Genomic DNA, 23,117 nt, shown 5'->3' with positions numbered 1-23,117 from the left:
TGCACCAAGAAAGGAGACTTGTGCACACATTTGGACAAGATTTGCACGCTATGGGAACAGCTCAGCACAGCAGGAGTCCAACTAGCAGACAAAGAACTCACCTCCAGCACCATCATGTCTCTGCTGCACTCATACGCCACCTATGTATTGCACCTGTCAGCATCTGCCTGTATGTCAAAGCAGACTTTGGACCCAGAGACACTGATCTTGTACCTTCTCCAAGAATATGACCGCCAGATTATATTCAGAAAATGCCCAACAGCAAAATCTGAAGGTGTTGCAATGTCAGCCACCAGAGGACAGGGATTATCCAAACGTGGAAATTGAGGCGGAAGAGGTTGTTACAGAAAGGGAAAGTTGTCTGGTGGCAAAGACGACAAAGATGCCAGTGAGCTTGAATCCCGGAACTGCGGTGGAAAGGGACACAGATCACACCAGTGCCCCAGCGAGAAGTGTGAGCGCTCTGCAAATAATGAGTCAAAGGGTGACTCACCAGGAGATATAAAGGAAGAGGGGCAGGCAGGCAATGCAAAAGGAAAGAAACCTGAAAAAGCAAACCTTGCTGTTCATGCTGAATGTCACAGCGTGAGCCTATCAGATATTGAAGAAGAAGGCGCATGGAGTGCCCTCACTCACCAGCTCACTATGAACATGAGACCCAAGAGTTCCATCAAAATCTATGACTCTGGTGCTAGGAGTCACTTCACCCCTTATTGACACCTCCTACTCAATTACTGCACAATCACACCTTACCCTATAAGCGTGGTGAACCAGGACTCCTTCTCCGCTGTGGGAACAGGGGATATGATAATTAGTGCCCCCAACAGCACCCATAAAGACACGCAAGTGCACCTGAAACATGTATTATACGCACTAAATATGGCCTACACCCTGATTTTGATTGGCTGTATGAACAAGCAGGCTACAAAGCTGTCCTTGAGAAAGGTGAATGTGTCATTTATGACCCGAGAGGAAAAATAACAGGACGCATACCTAAAGTGGGTGGTGTGTACTGTTACAGTACACAATTGTCAGACCTTTGATTTTCACTCTCCGCTTTAACTTTCTTTCTTTATTTTCACACACTGTGCCATGCGGCACTTTCCCTCTGTTTAAACTCCACTTTCTCATGCTGTGCTGCTTTCCTTTATTTTATATACAAGTCTCTTACGCAGTGGAGCTGGCCACACGGGCTGTGCCCTATGATATCATCAGCCACTGCCTTCATCAACTGTATAGTACACATGTACAAATAGTCTGTAGTAGTATATATACCCCAATAGATCAAGGAGACTCCTCAGCGAGTTGTCCTGTTATTTACCCATAACAAACTTGGTCCTACTATAAGAGAGACTATCCTCTCCTCCACTCACCCCTTTCTGCTTGTCTTATTGTGTGCCAAAGTATACAAACTTTGGTTGTTACATTAGGACTTGCTCTTACTACTCTCTTGCACAACGTGCAAACCCGGTGTTGATGATGAGAACTGTAGTTAGAAAACCACACACAAAACAAACTAACACACAATCCTTCCAGATTCCACGGAACTTGTTTATGGGCTTTGCCTCCTAGAACAGTGGAGTGGTCTGGTTGTTTGTGGGGTGGTATGTATAAAGATCCTTCAAAGTAAAACCCAGAGGTGTATGAGTGTGGGTTTTGAGGAGGAGGGATAGTTGAATTTATAGAAGGATAGGGGCTTTGTGACGAGTATAGACGAGCACTACCTTGCTAATCGTAGCACAAGGTAGGTTTGAGAACGACAATATGACGAGGTTCCCAGTGATAGCAGGCTCCTAACGCACAAACTGTAGTGCTCAGAAGGACTCTAATCGAAAGGGATAACAATGACTTCAAAAGTGGGAAGTGACGATGACAGCAATTAACAGTGGTAGCAGTGGGAAGTGTTGTGACCACACTGGATCACAAGTAGCAGAGAGTAGTGAACTTGAGATTAGAGAAGAAGTCTGGATTGGAGTTCTTGTTCTTTTTTTTTACAAGGTAAAATACAGGGGTTTATATAGTAAAAGAAAAGTAGGCTATGCACAGTATAGCTGTGCAAAAAGAATGAGAAAGAATATGAAGGAAGGAATGTACGCTGACGAATCCTGCGTAGGTAGTACAGGATAAGATTGTCAAAAAAAGGAAAAGAAAGGGATAGAACAATAAATGCTGTGAGTAATGTCACAGGTTTGTACAGCCATAAAGTAAAGTCCAATAGCAAAAAGAGAGCAGGAAAATCATGATGTCATGGGAAGATGCAGTAAAAAAAGGGCAAGGCAAAACACTATCAGTATCAACACAGTTCCTTTATTGTCAGTCAGGCATTCTAAAAAAATATGTGTCCATAAAAATGATTCAAAAATCAAAAATAATCGCACTGTAAATGAATGTTCTGCTGAAGAAAAAGAAACTGGAGCCACCGGTCCACCACCTAGTCCAAATCCGACAGTTCCATGGCCTTACCAATGGACTGGTTGTGTTGGACCACCTGATCAAACAAGGGAGGGAGAGGAGTAGTTCCAATTTGGAACAAGTGAGTCCCAGGCAGCGTGTGATAGGTGTAGCTGTAGCGAAGACGATGGACAAAAGATAAGTGTACCCAAGTGAATGGGACAGCGATGAACATGGGCAACGCAAGGGGATGAACCTTCTCCAGCTCAAAAATTACCCACCCACGCTCCAACCAGGCAAGACGAGCGACCGATGTTTTGATAGTATATGATGGTAGATCGACGTCATAAAGATGGACCTGTTGCCCTATTTGAACCGGCCGCCGGGGCTTTGCTGATATCAGCAGTGGCACGTGGTAGTCAATGGATCAGCGACGGAAGCGGATAGGAAGTGGTGACATCAGAAATGGTGGGGGTGCAAATAAGATGAGGAGGAGGAGGGTGGAGGTGACGAAAAAGTGGATTAGAATGGGGATCCAGAAACGACCGTCAGGTGAGAATAAAAAGGAGAGGAAGGGGCCCATGGTGGGGCTAGGCAAAGGAAGGGGAGTAAGGGAAACGACAAAAGCGAGGGCGCAATGCAATGTGTAGCCAGTGGCGACGCAAAAATTTGCCGAAATGCCGAAACATGGAAAGTACCGGATGGAAAAGCAAAGGTGAGCGTGACTGGATTGCCTAATAGAGGTGGTGCTGATCAGCCACAAGTTCGAAAAGGGCAATATTAATTACTATTCCACGTGGCACTGTGCCTGTGTGGCGCAAAGGCGAGTCTTTTTGAATATTCGCTTCGTTATTGACACCTGTCCATGCTACCAATTAACTTTGGTGCATGACACCGGTGTTCTTCATCCCTAAAAAGGATGGAAAGAAGCGGATGATTATGGACTATTGTTACTTAAATGAGTACACAGTCAAAAACTTATTCCAGATGACACCTGTGAGAGATAGGTAAAGGAGAGGAACTGACATGCTGCTTCTGGTAGATTCATGATATATATGCTTCTCTTTATGCACTACACTCTGGAATATTATGATTCCTAGAAACAAGTCTTCAAGTAATCTGAATTGAACATATCTGCCAGTACACAGCCAGTTTGACATGAAATATGCTCGCACATATCCAATTATTTGAAGACTCTGAGTGTCTAAGGGTAAGAGGGCCCATTCACTTGTCAATGAGTGTATTCCCACTTGCATCTATTCACCTCATTGCATGCCGTTGCCCTCTTTATCTCCCATGATTTGCCTGGTGCTTCCCTCTCAACATTCTTGGTGGATCCAATCTGTCTGGTGAGTCCTGTTCTAATGCATGATGTACAACACTAAACTTTGTCGTGTGATATCTCCAAAAAAGAACATCCTCCTGACACTAAAATATGTTCTCGTGATGATAAACACCACGGGCATGAAAGGGTTCCAGCCAAGCCAGGAGAGGTATGATTCGAACACAAACAGCATAATTTCAGCCACCTGGCTGGGATACTTCAAATATTATAAATATATACTTTGTGATAGATTAACTAAAATTTTACCAATGTTTTGAGAAATAGCTGTGATGGTTCGTGCCCAGTTTGAGGCTGACATGTTGCTGGTTCTTTATAAACTAAAATTTTACCAATCTTTTGAGAAATAGCTGGGATGGTTCGTGCCTGACACATTGCTAGTTCTTTGAAAAGTCAGCAGCTCAGCCAATACAAACCTAGTTTATAAAGAACCAGCAACATGTCAGTGGCTGAAATTATGCTGTTTGTGTACGAATCATACCTCTCCCGGCTTGGCTGGAACCCTTTCATGCCCGTGGTGTAAAGGTCAGGACAAAAAAGAAAGAAGTTTGGAATCATTTCAACGTCCCAATCCGAGTTCAAAGTTGTTATTAAAATTTTCGTATTTCACCACAACTGCGAGTCTCGCATGCGTACCAATCGCCATTATAAACTGAATATCACTGAACAGATGCAACAGTGGTCATGCGTATACGAAGCCTCTCTGATTCAGCATGGATGATTCTTTGCACGGTGGCGCTTTTGCCTTTGAATGAGGCTTCCTTTGTCCTAACCTTTCGGTTTATCACAGCCATAGCATCATGGTGATTAAAGCAGTTGTATCAAACATAGGTTTACTCCCTTTTTAATTCTTTATCGCCTCTGCCACTCGACGAGGACCGTCTGTAAAATAATCCTATCACAACCGGTGTGTACATTCTTCTATATCTCTTAGAGCATTCCTCACTCATTCGACACAACGTTCTCAGATAAAATAAGAGGTGGATTATCGATTACCTCCCTGGCAAAGCAGTCTTTTCATGTCGGATGATCAGCACCAACATTATCCAACTAGCTTGGATCAGACGTAAGTGTATATGAGTTTATGAGTATAACTCATCTCAAATAATACATAGCGAGAGGACTACATCGCCCTCACAGCAAAGCATGAGCCCACCACAGGGGGATACGTGTTCATCACGTTCAGGAGCAAGCCCTGACCCAGACCACACAACCAAAGTAGCTGCAGGCTGGCCCAGCGCCATACCCCCTCATCCCAACCATCAAAGCGGAAGCTCGCTCGGAAACAAACGAACACGCACGCCCCCCTCCTCCTCATCTCAGCCGCCCGCCCACACACGCGCAAAACGGTAAGCCTTGCCAATCGCATCGTTTCGTGGTGGCGCGCACTGACTTTTTGGTTTCCCAGCTACGACCCATCTGATAGCGCGCTAGGCCTGCTTGAAGGGTATGCGCATGAAGGCGTGGAAGCAGAGGAACGTCCGCTCCTCCCAGACTTGTCGTATGTACCTGGTGTGCTCTTCTTGCTTCTCTCAGGCGTCGGGCTTACTAGATTGATTGACGTCGGTAGCGAGTTGTGTTTTGAAGCTGATGATCCCGAAACGTTGTATGCCGAGCCTAAACGTGTCTTGTGAGCATCATATAATGTTGGTGTCGTAGTTTAGGACGTCTTTCTGGCCGACTTTGGAAGCAGCCGGCGTGCGGAGCTATTTATCAAGGAAGCATGTAGCTTTATCTTTTGTTCCTATGTTTTATGTTATCGCGACAAGTCGAGCATAGGTAACGTTATACCCAAATTGCATGCTTGCCTTATGAAAAAAGAGCAAATGTTGACTGAGCCTTGGACGAAAGTAATAACCAAAGGAGTGGCATTCAAGTCAATAAAAGTGTGCAATAGAATATGAATACAAACAAGGCCAGCTCTGAAATAATACAAGATGGGTTGCTCGACTATACAAGTTTCTCAACACCAAACTAGCGGAGGTAGACTTTCCTCTCGCATCTCTTCTATCTGCAAATTACTTCTTGTTAAACAAAAATCCGGGGGTGATAGCGCCCGCAGTGGTTCTCTCCATAGCCTCGGGGTAAAATCCTCCAGTCTCGCATGGGCGATAGAAAATGTCCCTTTCGTCAAACGTCTCGGAATCTTCCACAAGCTCGATGTATTCATTTTCAGCCGGATAGGGACGAGGAAATTCGTACGGTTCGTTGTGGGGGCCAGAAACCCCATAGAAATTGTGAGCATCAGGGACCTGGTGCTTGGCTGGCACGGGAGGATAGTGAGGATAGTGCGGGTCCACGGTCCTCGCTTGAGAGCTGGATGAAGCTTGACTCTCGTTCCTCGCTTGATAGTTGGCAGAAGCTTGAAAAAAAATATCAGGGCGCTGGAGTTGAGGATATGCAAATGTATGCTTACTCCTTCCGCTCCTTGAGACGTAACCGTGCTGAGCCATGCGGTGGCGGGCCAAAGCACCGGCATTAGTGGTCTTGAAATCACATCCCCTTTCAGGGCAGGTGTGACGTTTCTCACCAGTACTTATGGAAAGGGACGAGATATTAGAGTTATGGTGACGAGGAATGGCAATGAACAGACTCACTGCTTGGAGACGTGGGCCTCCATCTTCAGCATGTTGGCCGCTGTGAAGGTACAACCGTCCTTTGCAAAAGGGCAGGGTTTTCTATTTGGAAGTCAATAAGAGACCTGAACCTGGTTGCCAAAAGGAAACCACTTACTCGGGAGCTCGGGCTCGACCATGCATCGCCTGGTGTTTCTTCAATTTGGCGGGGCTCTCAAAGCTTTGGCCACAACCTTGCATGCATGAGTACATCTACAGAAGTAGGAGGCGCGATTAGAAGCGAAGTACAAACGATGATAAGGGTCCTATCCTTACCTTTATGATCGTTGATCTAAGGGGTGAAGTTATTGCGATTTTGGTATGTGAAAGCCCTCTTTGAACGCCTCTTTATAAGTAGTAGAATCACGGTGGCCCCCGCTTTGATTTTGTGGCGACCAACGAGCTTGCCATTGTAGAAGCGGTGGGGTTCAAGGCTATTGTCTGACCCCTGAAGCGAGCCTTGCGCTTTGACGATGAGGCCTTGGTGTCCCCAGAGCTTGTGCAGCTGATCATTGTGAAGACGGCCACTTTGGTCCATAATCAATATCTCGCCACAGAACGTAGTCTGACTGGCTACGTTCCACATTGCTTTTGCCACCTTGAACAAAGGGGACTTGAATCCATGAAGAATATTCTGCACGCCAAAGTTGACTGAGACCCGCCACCAGCTTTCCTGAGCTTGTGCGAACGAATGGTGGACCATCTAAAGCGAGCGATCCGTTGGTCTTTTCTGAGACTTTGGATGCGGCCATTTTGGCTTTAACATAGTCTTGTTGGTGTCCTCAGGATAAACGACGGACCATCGGCGCTTCGAGTTCATTGGACCAGCTTGAGTTACACGTCGCATTGTTGAGTGTAAAGCAAATTTCGCACACAAAGCTGAAATATTCCCATTGTGCGAGACGTCGTGCAGAAGATTGCACGTAGCGGTAGGCTTTTGGTGGTATGCAAGGTTTTTTACAGGTAGTGACTGGGGGAAAGAGCACCTGCGCAAAGTTCCCACGATGCATGCAGCTGTGTTAATGGAACATCCGCAGACGAAAGGGAAGCTTTCTTGATTGTACAATAGCATCCATCCACGTCGACATCGTCCTCAACGTTCAGAACGTTTCTCAAATTGCTGCAGCAAGCACGATGCTGAGCACGCCGACGACGCCCTGGTTCAAAGTCTCGCAGCTCGAAGTTCTTGTCACCCGAGCATGCGACCCCTCACTCCTAGAACCAAATTATGCCCTTCATCTCGAGGTAGCTGACTACATAAACACCAAGAAAGCAAATACGTGCGTGTTATCTATACAATCACGCAGTCCCCATTCGCTGATTTCAGAATTTGCAGCCCTCGCGAAGCCAGCATGCTCATCGCCCGTTTTGCCAATCATCGAAACCCACACATCTCGGTATTAGCTCTTTCACTCATTGACACCCTCGTTCAGACATGCGGTTACCCATTCCATCTTCAAATATCCACCAAAGAATTTCTGAACGAGCTTGTGCGGCGATTTCCCGAGCGCCCCCCACCTTTTCCGGGTCCTGTCATGTCACGTATTTTAGATTTAATCCACGGGTGGAAGGAGGGCATCTGTGCTGAATCGAGGTGGCGCGATGATCTGGGGAATATTAGAGATATGCATCGGCTTTTGACTTTCAAGGGATATCGTTTCCGTGATTTGCCAAGGCAGCCTGACTTGTCTGATTCTATGGTATACTCCTTCCTTCTACCTCTGCCCATTCGTTCTTGTTTTTTTTTTAAATGTGCTATTTTTTGTGCAGAACATCAAATCGGCTGATGAACTTGAAATGGAGGATCGAGAAGCTCAGTCCGCTAAGCTTCAAGAACTCATCCGACGTGGAACGCCCCGAGATCTAGCAGCCGCGCAAGAACTCATGAAAGCCCTCGCCGGAGCCAACCCAGATGCCAAACCAGACTATCGCTCCCAAGCTCTCACAGAGCTCAGCAAGCTCGAAGCAAAAGTAGTCTTGCTAAACGAAATGCTAGACAATGTCGATACGTCGAGAAGAGAGAAGTTTGCTTCTGGGGATGTGTATGATGTGCGTGTATCGTATGAGCGCGGAGAAATAAAGGGATGTGTATTGACGCTGTTCGTTGATTTTTTAGCAAGTCGCTAACATATTAGAAAGCGCCCGTCCTAAACTACAAAAATGGATCTCTGACGCAGAAACGGATGACCCTGAATCCCTAGGTGAGTCTGCGGTTCAGTATCTATCTACGAATTAACTTCAGCGCTAACAACTACCTAGATATATTCCTCCAGATGAACGATCAGATCAACATCGTCCTCGACCGATTCGAGGCATTCAAGAAAGGCGACTACGTCACCTCCTCCAACCCCATCCCCGCCGAACTCGCAGGGACATCCACAAGGAACGAGCTCTCGCTCATCGACTTTGACGACTCCGCGCCATCACACACTTCCTCATCCGGCGCTTCCAGCCACCCCGTCGACGAATTGGCAGACCTCTTCGCCACTCCGGCATCGTCGTCGATATCGCAGGCGCAGTATATACCCCCCAGCACTAAAATGTACTCCCCCTCCCCCGTCGCTGGGATGGCTCCACCCGTCAACAACAACTCCCGCCCCGCTCCTACGTCCGCCCCACCGTCCTACTCGCGCAGTTCTGGCCAGGCGTCGCCCCAGCAGCATTTTGGGTCTATCATGCTGCCTGGGACGCCACAGCCGGCAGGGCAGGCACAGGCCCCTGCGAGGATGGTCTCGCCAAATTACTTCAACAACAACGGCGGTGCACCCGCTGGGAGAGGTCCAGCGGGTGGGGCGGGCGTCAGTGCGAGCATGGGCTCAATTTTGGATCGTAGACAGCAGGGACAGCCGCTACAGGCGGGTGCAAGTGCGTCGACGGGAAACGCTGCGCAAGGGAAGGATCCGTTTGCGGATTTAGCTGGCCTCTTTTGATTCGTTTTTTTTTCTGATGCGGAGTGTGATTGAGAGGGTTGTTAGATGTGAGAAGGTTCATTCCATGTGGTGTAGTCTTGTAGTACGGTGGAATTCATTGTTGGATCTTGTTAATTTGATCAATGCAGCAGCAATTTATGAAAATCATACTCCTTGAGCGCAATCAATTTTGTCCAGTAAATGACAGGACAGATGTTACAACATCACTACCTAGCACTAAAGCTTCTCTCAGCGGGTGATATATAGACGGTGCCGTGTACAGTAAGCAGTGTCCCCAGCCTGTGCGCATAAACAATAAGCCAAAAATATAGATTCCCTACTTTTTACGTTGCAGAAACGGTAGCGCCGACTGACTGAGATAAGCTCTCATGGCAGGACTTTGCCAGGGTTCATGATGTTGAGAGGATCGAAAGTCTCTTTGAGCTTTTTCATCCACTCTATGCTGGCGCTGCTCTTCGAGTAGTGGAGTGCGTGGGGCTTCATGGAGCCTATCCCGTGCTCTGCTGATATCGAACCTTTGAGAGAGGCTACAACGCAAAAAAGAATGTTAGTAGCAGCCGAGGTTGGAGAAGAAAATAAAAGAAAGGCAAGACACGAAAACGGAGGAAGGCAGGATACGCACAGACAACTTCATATATAAATGGCTCTAAGGCCTGCTCGATTTCAGGGGTGTAGCCCTGTTTGGCGATAACGTTAATGTGCAGATTACCTGTATAAAATCCAAAAACATATCAGGGTTGAGTCATCATTGCCAGTCACAACGCTAGTCGCGGCTCACCGTCCCCGATATGACCCCACCCGACGACCTTCGACACCGCGTGATCGCCATACAAACCCCTAGACTTGAGCTGATCGCGACAGCTGTCGACCACGCGCTCGAAATCAGCTATGGGGATGGAGATGTCGTATTTGTAGGGTTTTCCCTCTTTTTGGAGGGCCTCCGGGAGGCCTTCGCGGAGAGCCCATAGCGAGGCGAACTGCGCGGGTGATTGGGACAGGACGCCTGTGAGGACGAGGGGTTTGTCGGCGGTCAATAGGGATTCGAGCAGCTCTGTTATTTTCTGGAGGCGTCCATAGCATTAGGCTCATCGCGAAAGAAGGAAAAGGAAGGAAGGAAGGGAAAGGGGGGCAACCCCCCGCCCACTCACCTGTTCGTCATGATCGTTATTCCCACCACTAGTCTCAATCAACACAAAACACTGCGCGCCCTGCATCTCCTCGTCTGTGAACACGCGCGCATGTCCGTGAGCGACGGCGGTATCGTACGCCGTGCGGTCGATATATTCAAACGCGGACAGTATTTCTCCGAGGTCGCGCTTGACGGCTTGGAAGAGAGGGAGGATGTTGTCGAAGCGGGGGAGGGCGAGCATGACGTTGTGAGTGGCTTGGGGAGCGGGGGGTGTCATGATGGAGACGCCTGTGACGATGCCGAGGGTGCCTTCTGCGCCGATGAAGAGCTGCTTCATGTCGTACCCTTGGTAAGTGTGTTGTCAGAGAATGGAAGCTGGAGGTTGTTGGGAGAGAAGAAAGACGCACCGGTGTTGTCTTTCCGTAGTGTGGAGAGTTGATCGAGGATGGTTCCGTCGGGTAAAACGACTTCGAGTCCGAGGACGCTGCCATGCAATGAACCGTATCGTAGGAGACGAAGGCCACCAGCGTTTGTGGCGATGTTTCCACCGATCTGACAGCTATGTGTGTGCAGCAGTAGTTGAGTTAGTGTTTACTGGGGTAATTCAGATACACACCTCCCTTTCGCGCCAAGATCGAGAGGCATTATGTAGTTGTGAGGGGCAATGTAGTCGCCCAAGGACTCGAGAATGCATCCGGCATCTGCCACGAGGATTCCTGTAACAAGTTCGTGTTAATAATTTCTTATTCGGAGAAAAAGGTATGGAAGAGGAGTGGGACTGTCTACCTGATACTGGGTCAAACGAGCGTACATTGGACATGGCGCCCAAGTTAAGTACGACCTCCTTGTCGAGCGAGACGCTCCCTCCCACCAAACCGGTATTGCCTCCCTGAGGAACGATGCCTATCCTCCGCTTCGCGCACCACTTGACGATATCACTGACCTCCTTCGTGGTGCGAGGGCGAAGAACGGTGGTAGCTTTTCCGTGGTATTTTCCCATCCAATCCTCGTTGTAAGTCGCTATATCGTTTGAAGACACGGCATTTGGACCGATGGTGGAGAAGACGGAGGTGGGTGCGAGGATGGTTGAGAAATGGGCGACATCTTCTTCTGTGACGGCGTTGAGATGGGAAAAGGAGGGACTGTGAACGAAACGACGTGCGCGAAAGGCGAGAGGTCGTACTGCACGGGTGAAAGACAGCATTTTGGTACAGAGTTACTGAGCTGAATACAATTTATCGGGCGAGCCCTTATTCGGTAACCCGTATGTAATTTTTCAATAACGACATTCGAGACTTGCTATTCCCACGTATTGCTCTGTCTGGACACCGTCCTCAACAGCGAGCTCTACATACACCCAACGCTGCCGTCTGCACTGCTGCCGGTGCTATGGCCTTTGGTGAGTGCCACCCGGGTACCATAGTTAGTATTTCTGAATACAAGAATTGCCTTTACAGGAAAAGTGTTGGGAGACAATCACGACGTTCATGTCTTTTCTTCCTTTTATGTTTGGCGGGTGGCTCACCTACGGTGCTTGGACCTTTGCTCAGACCACCCAGAGCAATCGCGCCACTGCCACCGTCGGTTTTCGTCTTTTATAGTAATAAACCGCTTAGCAAAAGCAATCAGCATCGACAGTACACCGATGCCCCAAGCACCGTCAGATTGCTTAAATGCAGCGCGCCCACCATGCCATGTCCCCACCAACAGAAAGCGCTTTCAGCCTTACGAGACCAATTCAGTCCTCACATCCAATTCTCACATCCAATCCTCCAATCAATAACTTGATCCAATCATGACCGCTTCCAAGGTAAGCTCCCCCTCTGCCATAGTACCTGGCCCAAAGCTGACCATTCCATAATAGTCAGCAGTTTGCTCCATTTGCTACAGGCCTATCAGTCGCAAGGCTGATATGCCTCGCCATATGCGGACGCATATGGTAAACAAGGATGAGCTGTAAGTTTCTCGATCACTCTCGTGCTGGACCCTGCTTAATAGACTTTTCATATACAGTATGCACAGTTGCCCCTTCCAAGGCTGTGATTATAGGACTCTCCAGAAATCAAACGTCAAGACGCATCTTCGTACACAGTAAGTATTTGAGTTGTACTTTTTAGCATACGGGTTGCTAATCTACCTTGTCTAATAGCACTGGCGACAAGTCGCAGAAGTGTCCTACGGAGGACTGCACCTTTGCTACAACTGACCCGGGCTCATTGACTCGGCACAGGAAGAGAGCTCATGGCTACAAGCCCAAGCCATACAGCATCCCCCCGAGAAACGAGGTCAATCAGTTCCTTCCCAACACCCCACACCCTACTATCGCTGCATTACCCACCGATGACCTGTACTCGATGACCCCAACCTCGTCGATGACTCCTTCCTCTGAAGTTATCGACCTCACAGACTGCGACTTCACCAATTACATGTTCCCCTCGTCGTCGCCATCGAGCTTGGACTCCTGGCCGAGCAGCTCTAGTGCGAGTACTTCCCAGTTGGATGCATTTGCATGGGAAAAAGAATTGTTGTCTTTTCCCTCCCAATCTACTGGTGACTTCTCCCAGTTGTTCGAGCAGCCTCAAGAGCTTTTTCCTTGCTCTCCCCCGAAGCAAGTCTTGCCTGCCGTCGGAGCAGGTGCCATGGACGAGTCGGACCAGTTATGGTGCTCCGGCTTTCCAGTCTCGAATAGCTACTCTGTAGACGCCAACTTCGGTTCATCGTCCAACGTGTTCGCCACGCTTCCTCCATTGTCTTCTGATGGTCAGTGGCCTACCACATGGTCTCTATCGAACCTGGATGCGTCCTTTGCCCCCAACTCTTCTACCCAGTCTTCCCTTCCTCTCAACTGGGAGGATATGATGGGCATCGCTAGTTCATGCGGATCGCCTACGGAGACGCCCAGTCCTATGTCATCGAGTCCTCAGTCTATCTCTGATTTCAATTTGGGTGGATCGATGGACCAGTTTACGATAGATTCCTTCCTTAGCGGGTGTTTCGCATAGCTTCGAGGTGCTTCGAGAATGATCTGTAGATTTCCACAGCATTAGCATTTTATTTGTTTATTTATTAGCTTGGACTTCATTTATTTCTTGGATCTGTACAATTGCTAGATATTTCACGACATTAGCATTTTCTCTGTTCATTTATTAGTTTAGTCTTCATTTGTTTCTTGGATTTGTACAACTGCAATATGGACGCGACGTGACTCACGTGCCGAAAATCAAGACCAGATTGAGATTGCCACCTTGAGGACGAATTGACTCGCCATCCGCCATTTGGTACATATGCACGCCTACACCACGTTCCCTTGAAAAACATTCCGTTCAGTCCTGTTTCTCATTGTATTTCTGTTTCTTGAATACTTCAGATCTTGTATAATGCTCCAATCCAGCTCGGATACCACAGCCAACTCGCCAACTCCAATCAGTCCTTTCTCAACCTATTCTGTAGCCAGCGAAGCCACTTCTGATGGTGCGTTGCTTTAATGTCGGCCCAAAACCCAACCCGTAACCGCTGATACCTTCCTTATCTTTTTTGTTTGTTGGTTTTGCAGAATCACCAGACTTGGGTGCCTTTACCACTGTATTCCGTGCTCTCAATCACCTACAACCACTAAGGACACTCCCTCTCCCACCCCTCGACGGTGAAATCGCCTCGTCACTCCCTTCCTCGACCATTGAAGGCGAATCAGATGCTCCAGAGGGCTCGACCGTATGGAACCAGGGCCTCATGGCGTCCTACCTCTCCTCCGCTTCCCACGCTACCACTGAAGACCCCTCTACGCAAGAATCCCAGTCGTCCAGTTCGGTCGATGACGACTACGGATCTGGCTCCGACACCGAAGGCGAGCCCCACTTCCGCGTCGTCGTCCCCGCAGATGCCCTCTCAGACATCGACTGGAGCGACCAGCCCACCCTCGGCGACTTTGAACAGGCCCTCTCCTTCCTCGCCACCGAACGCGCGAGACTCGTCGCGCAGAGGGAGTCGGATATCAGGGATAACCACAGCTCCACCTCGGACAGTGCTTGGCGACACGTTGTAGAGCCGCGCCGGAAACGGCGGAGGAAGAAAGTCAAGGTTATCCAGATTCTTCGCAAGGAAGATGGTGGCGCGGTTCCCATTGAGGTTGAGGGGCCTGCAGAATTAGATGCGGAGGAGTCCTCGTCTTCGGTTGACGGTCCTGGTTCGTTTCCTCATAATAAATCTACGCCCTCGACGCCTCCCCAGAGTAAAGAGGCCAGGGAGAAGGAGCGGGCATCTGCCCTTGACAGTAATCTACGCCTTAAGCATAGCAAGTCTACCCCCACTTTGCATTTATCATCAACCATACCGCCTGATCCTCACATCCTCCGATTGCGGTGTCTCGCACATAAACTGCGCTTGAAGTTCCCCGAGGACTACGATTGTATCACAGCACTCTTAACGAACGACTTTCGGGGTGGTTCCGACTTTTCGGATCCCCGAGGACCTGCTCCACTTGCCAGAGATACTTTGATTCATGTTTTCATCGATCAGTGCGTGCAAGACCTGTCACGATTACCTCGGTTTGCGTATATCTGACATGTCGATTGACTCTTGCAGTTCTAATATTCTTATTGGTCTTTTGACCTACCTTAAGAGACACCTCCGCCACTCGCCTCGAAAGTCCAGGCGTATGTCTCATGCGGCCCTTGCATTACTATTAGAAAGAGGCCGTCCGATCACTAGACGATGTTTGGTAACTTCATCACCCCTGTATCAGCCAGTGGATACCGCGGAACAACTGGGCTACGACGTGCGCATATACGCTCGAGTTCCCGATAGCGGTGACGGACAAGATCGCCGCCATAGCAATTCAGAACTGGGAGCTGGCAAAAACAACTGGCGAAAGACAGATTCGACGCCTTCCAAACCACATACTCCACACAAAGGATCGGGAAATATATCTACTGAATCTGAGCGCAGTGGAGCCAGCGTGGGGAGCTTCTTGCCGTCTTTTATGCGAAATATAGCCTCGTCGTCGTCTCGTCAGCCTGATAGTCAACAGCCGTCGGGAAGTAACAATGGTGCAAATCCGACGGGCAGTCATCGTATTCGGTATAGAGAACAAGGGGTAGACGAGTTACTCCAACTCAAGTTACACCAGGCTATTGCCGATGTGGATGTCCCCCCACCGAACGCGACCATTGTTTTAGCCACGGGGGACGGGAATGTTGGCCAGTTTAATGATGATGGTTTTTTGGGTCCCGTGCGGACTGCACTGAAGAAGGGATGGAAGGTTGAATTATACGCATGGGAGGAGGGGCTGAGCAGGGCGTGGAAGAGAGAATTTGCGGATGGCCCATTTAAGGATCGTTTTAGGATTATCAAGATGGAGGATTTTGGAGAAGACCTAGTGGAATTGGAGTAAAAGGATTAATGTGAAGTGGGTGCTGTATTTTATTTGCGAGACTCGGTTTGGGTATGTAACTCGGTTCGTGGTGTTGTCGACATTTGGGTTCGACAGTTTTTTCGTGTCAGCGTACAGTAGGTTGGTGTCGGTGTTGATGCTCATAGTATAGGTTTTGTATTGGAAATCACCTGTAGCCTCTAAACACTGTAATGATATCTATCACTCACCGTCGTGAATAATATTTTGTATTCTATTTTTTCTGCGCTGTTGACTTTTGGCCTCCAAATCACGTGACATTTAACTTGTGAACTTACTGCATAGTTGCAAGTGTACTTCCGAGTTGGCCGCCACAATCCACTGGCATATTCTGCAGCTGCTCCCCCCTGGCTAGAGCACTTCCAGAGCCAGGTCCATCTTCTTCTTGCCAGTCCTTTGTATAATACACGATGGCTCAAGTCCCAGGAAGTCCAGAAGAGCCAAGTCGCAATACCACCCTACCCTGGTCTGGCGACGGAGGAGAGAACCTTCTCGAAGCCATACAGGCACTAGACACTTACAAGAAGAAAGATCCATCGAAAGGTCAGAACGCCATCATCCTTCCCTCTCTGTATTCTGCTTACCAAAAACACTCAACGCGCGCAAAAAACCTCGTATGCACTCCCCAAAGTGGTCGTACGGTTCAAAGCAGTGGGGAATGCTCCCATCATGAAGCAGAACTTTTACAAGATCACGGCTGCCAATCGATTTCAGGCTGTTATACAGTTTCTGAGGAAGGAGTTGGGGTGGAGGGCGGGTGATCCGTTGGTATGTTAATGGCCCGTTTGTTTAAATTGTATGGCTCGCGGTGCGGTGCGGATGCTGACCATGGGATGGGACAGTTCACGTACATCAATCTAGCATTTTCGCCTGCTCCCGATGATACTGTCTCCAATCTTTACAAAGTACGCCGTGGTTGCTTGGAAAATGAACGTAGCCTGACGTTCATTCTAACCAGTCTTTTGCTACCGAGGGACATCTGATAGTGAATTATAGGTAATGTCCCGACTTGTGTGAATCGCTATTGTTTCGCGACTGATTTGGATTCCACAGTACGACAGCGGCATGGGGTTAATCCGGTACTAGACATCAATGTTCAGGCAGACTGTTGATCGCAGCACAGATTCATTTCACAACTATATTGCTTGAGTAATTCTTAACTGGAATGGATGCCTTTTTGTTCGGCTTACATAGAGTCTCATCCTAGCTCAATCCTCGCCACTGAACGGCGATTTGTACTCGTTCGAAGAACGTATTACGGTACATATAATATCGAAATCATTTAGTCGACATCGCACCATGCATCAACCTTGCGCAAGTCACAATGATATCACAACACGACAGAATGCGTCACAGTATTCGTGCCTGATCTACATCTCACGAGCATACCGTTCCATCCAAAGGTTGTAAGCTCGCCAACGAAAGTAAAATGGTCCCCGTGCATAAAATAAAGGCTACATATGAACAGCTAAACAGTAAAATTTTACAGATTTACATATATGGTTACATCTACATTCGCAAGTCCTCTGATTTCGCTGTAGAGGGTGCACTCCCATACTGAGCCTCAAAGTGTCTTCTAGGACTGGGCTTGAGCGGAATCATCTCGTTCTCTATAACAAAGACCTCCTCTGAATTAACCATCGTACCCTCTTCCTCATCGAGAGTGGGCATATCTTCTCGAGCCCACTGCAACAGCCTGATCTCCCCCACACGATAACCGCCTGGTCTGATACAACTTTGGATGTACCTATGAAATGGTGGTGGCATTGAACTGAAAACAATCCAGAAAATACTTGCGACGGATCTGTCAACAAAAGAGGTCATGAGATGTTTGTTTAGAAATGGCAGATGCGATTTACCCGATCAAAATTAGGATGGAGATCATTGAATGTTTGTGACGATCTGAGACAGGTGAGGTATCATGGATATTGTTCCCATTGGAATCTTTCTCTTCGTCATCCTTATCCTCGTTTTCGGGTTCCTTATCGTGTTTGGGTTTCTTGGATGGATTTGCCAAGGTATGTACCAGCTCGGCAGGGTCGTCTATGGGTCGACCGCAACCATGTCTCGTTGACCATCTGAACATATGTATTCCGTTGTACTCGCGAAGAAACTCAGGACCGGACGACTGTAGGGAAGATATTACTTGGTGGAGCAAGTACGAGTGATATCGGCGGAAGATTTACCTCAACTCCATCTGGCTCACATATCAACCCGATATACGCCTCCTGCGGCTGGCCTGCATGGGAACCCCCACTCATGTGAATACTGACAGAGGCTGTATGACATCCGACATCGCCGTTATCTCTGCCACTTCTGTAATCGTAATGAAGCATCACTCACCATCAGTGTGGTCGTCTAACGAATGTGAGCTCTCCATTTCATGAAACCTGACTATGACAGGTTTAGTCTCAGATCCCGAAGCGACTGCGCCGTGGGTATCGTCTCTCCTTGCTATGGGGACGGCATGTAAGGGATCCTCGTTCTCTAAACAATGGATCAGGGCAAATACGTGTTTTAGTGGTGATACGTGAGATGAAAGTTATCTGGTCGTTACCGGTCATGCAAATCCAGGTGCCATCGGGGCAGTCATGTCTCTAAGAGACCGCACAGAAATGTATAGTTAAGATAAAGGTCGTATTTGAGTCCCACAATCATTCGTTACTCACCTTGTCATTGGAAATTTCCCTGATTCGTTCTCCCAAGTCGAACTCATACTGCCTGTTGCTCGAATGAAGGGTTCTGGTAGGCGCTCTGATAATAGGGCACAGGTCGAAATAAAGGCCGCCTAGCACGAAGTTGCACTCCGCAACAAGAGACTCTGTTGAGGCGCTACGAGGAAGCCCTGTTGCCGTCACTAGCCATGGCAAACAGATTGTTAACCATGACAGCTTTCGGAGATCCATGGGTATACGCTCAAGAGGTCACTGGTAGGGAAGCACAAAATTGAAACGAGGACAAGGCGCTACATTTTATCCTTTCCACACTGAACTATTAAGGCATTGGCTCCGCACCACATTCTCCAGGTGACTTCAGTGACGCAGTGACATAGCCTACTTTAGGTGGGAGCAGAGGTTCTTTGGCTCCACACTTTGTTAAAGGGTTTGTCTCACTTGGGACTCTCTAGCAGAACTACCGCATACTCCCTTCAGCTCTATGCAATGTACCAGTATCTCTCTATCATACAATGATAACAAGAGGCAGTGTTTCCAGGCGCTAAGGCTGACCCTCATCTCGTTATCGTTGTTTTTGTACTTCCCATGCATGCTAGGATGATCTGAAGTCCCTGTCTTCGAGTTCTACTCGGAAACAACTTTTATACTTTTACAACACTGTAAAGTGTTCGTATTCATCGTCGCTCTTCCGATTAGCACTGTCAGTAGCAAACGTAAGGCGGTCATTCGATAGCCCAAAGCCCTATTTCAAGGCTTATTAAAAGCGATCAACTTGACTCGGGGAACACGGGACTTGCCTTATCCATGGGAGCCGACAGTGTTGGTGAGCTCTGTTCGTTACTGACGCTGAACGGGAGATGGGAAAGATCTGAGAGGTGGACAGAAACACCACCCTCGGAATTCTCTCGGAGACCTTCGCGAGCGTTGAGCCTGAGAAACAGGAGCCCTTAAACTCGTGAGATGACGAAACCGTGGAAAACGACGTACAGTGCCAGGTACGAATTGATGTACACTATAATGAACGGTCCGTATAAGTAAATAGCCTTATTTGCGGGCAGTATGCGGGGTTGGAGTGAAGAACACGTACTTTTAGCCAGGTTGAAGTAGAATGCAATGAAGACAAAGTTATTGGGCATAACAATGTACTGTAGCCCATGAATAACTTGAGTTCGGCGTCAAGGGTAATTATAAACGGGGAAAACTCACGAATATCATGCCTAAGCTCGCATCCACGCTGATACACAGCAATTACCGATCAGCGGTGGAAAAGGATCAGCATATCGAAAGCAAGACATACGCCGTGAGTAAACCTTAACGAGAAGAAGATTCAGTAACAGCGTACTGTGGGACTCTGCGTCTGACTTACCTGTAGTGATGATATATGAGACGAGAGACTTGACAAGTGTGTCCGTTCTAGAAGTTTTAACACGGCGTTAATCGGTATACGGTCATGCCTGGCGACCCACTGACCCTCGAAATCCGGTCCTGGACCTCCAAAGATAATAACACAAGACGACAGCGACAAACAGGTCACCGGAGAATCCCGCAGCGAAATTTGTGTACATGAGACCCTGACACGAGAAGTCAGAAGACCGATACAAACTATTTACCCATTGCGGCTCACAGAGATCGTGTTCAGCTCTGCGAAGGAGCCTAGTTTGAACCTGGACAAACGAGACTCAGTAAAGGGACAATACCCGCATGAAACATTACCAACGCTTTCACTGTGATCACTGTGAGAGAGTCAGACCATGAAATGTTTATCCATAGTTGCGATACTCACTGAAGCCACAAACTAAGTCACGAAAAACAAGGGGTTAGGATGAACGTGTAAGCCAAGAAAAAAGTAATTCTGACTCAAGTCGAGAAGCGATATGGCGACCTGTAATAATATCAGCAACTAGATACCTCTTGAAGATCGATTTTTCGTACCACTACTGCCGTTAATAGTATGCTGTGGCCGCTCACTAAAAATGGAAAGTCAGACCTTGATACCTAAATTTGGCACGGACATACATTGATACACCCGACGGGCATACATACTGCAGGACGTTAGTGAGTGGTAATCTGAAGAAATACAATTATCTTACGCCCTGATAAGCACGTCTGTGAGTGACTGTAGAGATGAATTAAACACTAAAGCGGCGAATAACATGGCGGGTAAACTCACAGTTATTGCGACATGTATCTAGATACTACCGCTTGAGCTCGAGACATACTGCAGAGAGCTGCCATCACTTACCAAGACACTCCTATACGTCAATCAGTGAATATGACCGCAAGCGAAGAGGAAAACAGAGACTGACCAGACAGGAGAAGCAATAGCTGAAGGATTGAAATAATTTTTCACGAAATACCAATACAGAATATGACTCGTAAGACAAGAGTCAAAGGTATCCAAAACCCTAATCGCAAACGATATATCAAGCGCACCCGTCGTAAAGTGAGAGAATCCCTCACCAAAGGAATGATACCTGAGAGTCAGCGTCAATACAGTCACGAAGCGAATATCAGAGGGCGAGATCTGCCTACAAATAATTTGAGTGAGAGACGGTCACTCGAACTGTGCTGAAAATAAATGAGTGTTTGAGCACAGGTCACTCCCCAAAATCTATCATTGAACACGGATCAGTGCACGTAGTCAGAGCGTCTAACTAGAAAACACGTACGCTGCAGCGACAAGACCACCGACGAGTAGTGCACCTAGTGTACTGTCAGTGTTGAACGGGAGCGCAGCCTGTGGAGGAAGCGACATTGGGTGCTATGAGGGGCACTGTTGAACAAGGACGCCACTAAAAAAAAGTGTTTTGAGGTACAGTCCGCGTCCAAGGATAGACAGGTTGCATGGGCTATATGTAGTACAGTGAACCACTTCCATTTCAAGCCTTTTTGTCTAAACTTCTAGGCTTTTAGAGGAACCTCAGGAAAGGAAAATTAAAAACCTTCCGCGTGGAGTACCTGTTCTATCGTAACGGACCGTTACGGCAACTGGAGAACCATGGGAGACACCGTGAATATGACGGAATTAAGATGTCCAGGATAATTATCGCGCCCTGGATAACTACACATTCGAGTTTTACACGTAGTATCATAGTCAAAACGCGGTATCGGGCGCTGATCATGAGTATAAAGCTGAGTCGACGACGATAAACTTGGCTAGACAGATTGTTTCATTCTGGGATTCAAGTTGACAGCGATTGGAAGCCACACGTGTAGTGAGCTTCCGCACGTGATTTTATGGCCACTGTTCCGCTTACGAAAAGGGAAGGTTCCGGTATTAAGAAAATGGCCACCAGGTGAGAGCATCGTAGACGAAGGGGCCCGGATCTTTAGCGAGAAAAGCTGCTAGGTTGAGTGTCAGTAAGCACCGCCGACAGTCAGCTACCATGTTTGCGAAGATGAGCCTTTCAAGGGAGATATCAAGCAAGTTCGATTATTGCTTGTAAACCAAAGAAGGGGTCCGAAGAACTTAATGAATACGTCCTCGGCAACTTGCTGACTGCCTGGGAACAGTTCTGGAGTGTAAGATGAAGTTCAGTTGACCTCATTTCTGTGACCACTGTCAACGATTACCAGAATAAACTCATGATTGAATGTCCAGCTTTATCCTTTTAACGATACGATATTGCAGGATCGATTGTATCAAGTAGATTCCCGAACGCCGTGATCAAGTGCCAGAAAATCCACCGACTGAATTTAGATCGCAATAATGACACTCTAGGAAGAAAGGCCCATAAGTAGCAATATCCTATAATACAAGGTTACGAAGTCAGCGGAGGCGGCGATGATGGTGAAAAATTTTACAAACCTGTACGGCTGGCATGAAAAAAACTTGAGGTCATAGAAGGTCCACCTAGAAAACAACTAAAATAATTCATACGACACAATGTGCTTGGCTTATATCTATGACTTTTGAGCGCTAAGCCCTTTGAGCTCCATTGGTCTCGATCGAGGGCTACTCGCCCCAGTAAATAACTGTTTCACTAACTTTAGCGCGACAAAGAGTTCGTATTAGTACTTGATGGTGACATACCTTGCAATATCACTATTTATCGAAGTTACCCACTGGGGGAGCGTGTTTGAATAGCGATGTCACTAGGTTGCTAATGCGATCAGCTCGGTATATGTGCCTGTATACTTCTCGTTGCGAGTCCGCGGACGTAGTGTGCAGCTATTGTAGTGTGCATCAGGTTCGATGGGCAGAACATGTTGATGCGCTGATCTCAGGGCGCAGATATCGTTACTCGATACTGCAAAGGCGTTTACTTCAAGGAACGATCGTAGTGGTATTGAAAAAGGTTGCGGACGTTCAAACGTTCAGGCTTTCAAGGACAGAAGCGCGTCATAGTGAGAACCGGCGAAAACTTGGTTGACCAGAGCTATGGCTGGAAATGGTCGCTGTTGTCGAGGCCCGAGGTTAATGGTGGAATGGCCGAGCGGTCTAAGGCGCCAGAATCAGGAACTTGTTCTATCTGGTCTCATTGAGGCGGGAGTTCGAATCTCCCTTCCATCATGACATTTTGGCTGAACTTACTAGTAAGTCCCACGTCACGAACTGATTGTTTAATTAGAGAGTTGCATTTTTTGGCAGATGTCTCGCTTTGTTCGTGGTGGACGGATTTCATGTT

The 23,117-nt window shown here is 47.8% G+C and overlaps 9 protein-coding genes across 9 annotated transcripts; 5 read left to right on the top strand and 4 right to left on the bottom strand.

The window, feature by feature from the left end:
* Window positions 1-4,752: 4,752 nt before the first annotated feature.
* Window positions 4,753-5,367, top strand: SERLADRAFT_442642 (uncharacterized protein; the record flags this gene model as incomplete). The annotated part of the gene is made up of 3 exons (XM_007323186.1): window positions 4,753-4,799; window positions 4,849-5,082; window positions 5,142-5,367. 3 exons carry the CDS (start codon window positions 4,753-4,755, stop codon window positions 5,365-5,367), a joined length of 507 nt encoding a protein of 168 aa, XP_007323248.1.
* A 240-nt stretch (window positions 5,368-5,607) lies between these two features.
* SERLADRAFT_418122 (uncharacterized protein) lies at window positions 5,608-7,340 on the bottom strand (the record flags this gene model as incomplete). Its single annotated transcript, XM_007323185.1, has 6 exons — window positions 5,608-6,095; window positions 6,150-6,268; window positions 6,331-6,411; window positions 6,467-6,561; window positions 6,625-6,640; window positions 6,877-7,340. 6 exons carry the CDS (start codon window positions 7,098-7,100, stop codon window positions 5,752-5,754), a joined length of 879 nt encoding a protein of 292 aa, XP_007323247.1.
* Window positions 7,341-7,512: 172 nt separating this feature from the next.
* Window positions 7,513-8,828, top strand: SERLADRAFT_334864 (uncharacterized protein; the record flags this gene model as incomplete). The annotated part of the gene is made up of 5 exons (XM_007323184.1): window positions 7,513-7,628; window positions 7,685-8,048; window positions 8,119-8,397; window positions 8,465-8,549; window positions 8,608-8,828. Coding segments are annotated over 5 exons (1,065 nt in total), but the record flags the coding sequence as incomplete, so codon positions are not given.
* A 586-nt stretch (window positions 8,829-9,414) lies between these two features.
* SERLADRAFT_358276 (uncharacterized protein) lies at window positions 9,415-11,578 on the bottom strand (the record flags this gene model as incomplete). Its single annotated transcript, XM_007323183.1, has 7 exons — window positions 9,415-9,805; window positions 9,901-9,987; window positions 10,057-10,339; window positions 10,427-10,752; window positions 10,815-10,966; window positions 11,024-11,123; window positions 11,194-11,578. 7 exons carry the CDS (start codon window positions 11,405-11,407, stop codon window positions 9,645-9,647), a joined length of 1,323 nt encoding a protein of 440 aa, XP_007323245.1.
* An 855-nt stretch (window positions 11,579-12,433) lies between these two features.
* SERLADRAFT_400964 (uncharacterized protein) lies at window positions 12,434-13,574 on the top strand (the record flags this gene model as incomplete). The annotated part of the gene is made up of 1 exon (XM_007323182.1): window positions 12,434-13,574. The coding sequence occupies one exon, from the start codon at window positions 12,762-12,764 to the stop codon at window positions 13,407-13,409; it is 648 nt and encodes a 215-aa protein (XP_007323244.1).
* Window positions 13,575-13,784: 210 nt separating this feature from the next.
* On the top strand, window positions 13,785-15,796 carry SERLADRAFT_442637 (uncharacterized protein; the record flags this gene model as incomplete). The annotated part of the gene is made up of 3 exons (XM_007323181.1): window positions 13,785-13,878; window positions 13,961-14,921; window positions 14,989-15,796. 3 exons carry the CDS (start codon window positions 13,785-13,787, stop codon window positions 15,794-15,796), a joined length of 1,863 nt encoding a protein of 620 aa, XP_007323243.1.
* Window positions 15,797-16,115: 319 nt separating this feature from the next.
* On the top strand, window positions 16,116-17,612 carry ATG12 (putative ubiquitin-like modifier; the record flags this gene model as incomplete). The annotated part of the gene is made up of 7 exons (XM_007323180.1): window positions 16,116-16,357; window positions 16,446-16,582; window positions 16,657-16,719; window positions 16,773-16,810; window positions 16,868-16,963; window positions 17,022-17,331; window positions 17,395-17,612. 5 exons carry the CDS (start codon window positions 16,225-16,227, stop codon window positions 16,887-16,889), a joined length of 393 nt encoding a protein of 130 aa, XP_007323242.1.
* A 600-nt stretch (window positions 17,613-18,212) lies between these two features.
* On the bottom strand, window positions 18,213-18,739 carry SERLADRAFT_400957 (uncharacterized protein; the record flags this gene model as incomplete). The annotated part of the gene is made up of 2 exons (XM_007323179.1): window positions 18,213-18,411; window positions 18,484-18,739. Coding segments are annotated over 2 exons (380 nt in total), but the record flags the coding sequence as incomplete, so codon positions are not given.
* Window positions 18,740-19,475: 736 nt separating this feature from the next.
* Window positions 19,476-21,316, bottom strand: SERLADRAFT_418117 (uncharacterized protein; the record flags this gene model as incomplete). The annotated part of the gene is made up of 19 exons (XM_007323178.1): window positions 19,476-19,496; window positions 19,573-19,634; window positions 19,696-19,723; window positions 19,787-19,799; window positions 19,856-19,902; window positions 19,960-20,060; window positions 20,114-20,153; window positions 20,207-20,222; window positions 20,273-20,284; window positions 20,347-20,371; window positions 20,422-20,456; window positions 20,506-20,531; window positions 20,580-20,605; window positions 20,660-20,677; window positions 20,732-20,741; window positions 20,796-20,894; window positions 20,950-20,963; window positions 21,022-21,100; window positions 21,159-21,316. Coding segments are annotated over 19 exons (756 nt in total), but the record flags the coding sequence as incomplete, so codon positions are not given.
* Between the last annotated feature and the right edge of the window lie 1,801 nt (window positions 21,317-23,117).

The sequence above is a fragment of the Serpula lacrymans genome (genome assembly GCF_000218685.1).
Source record: "Serpula lacrymans var. lacrymans S7.9 unplaced genomic scaffold SERLAscaffold_15, whole genome shotgun sequence".
Taxonomy (NCBI): Eukaryota; Fungi; Basidiomycota; class Agaricomycetes; order Boletales; family Serpulaceae; genus Serpula; species Serpula lacrymans.
The sequence above is the reverse complement of the archived record's forward strand: the minus strand, read 5'-3'. Positions and strand labels throughout refer to the sequence as shown.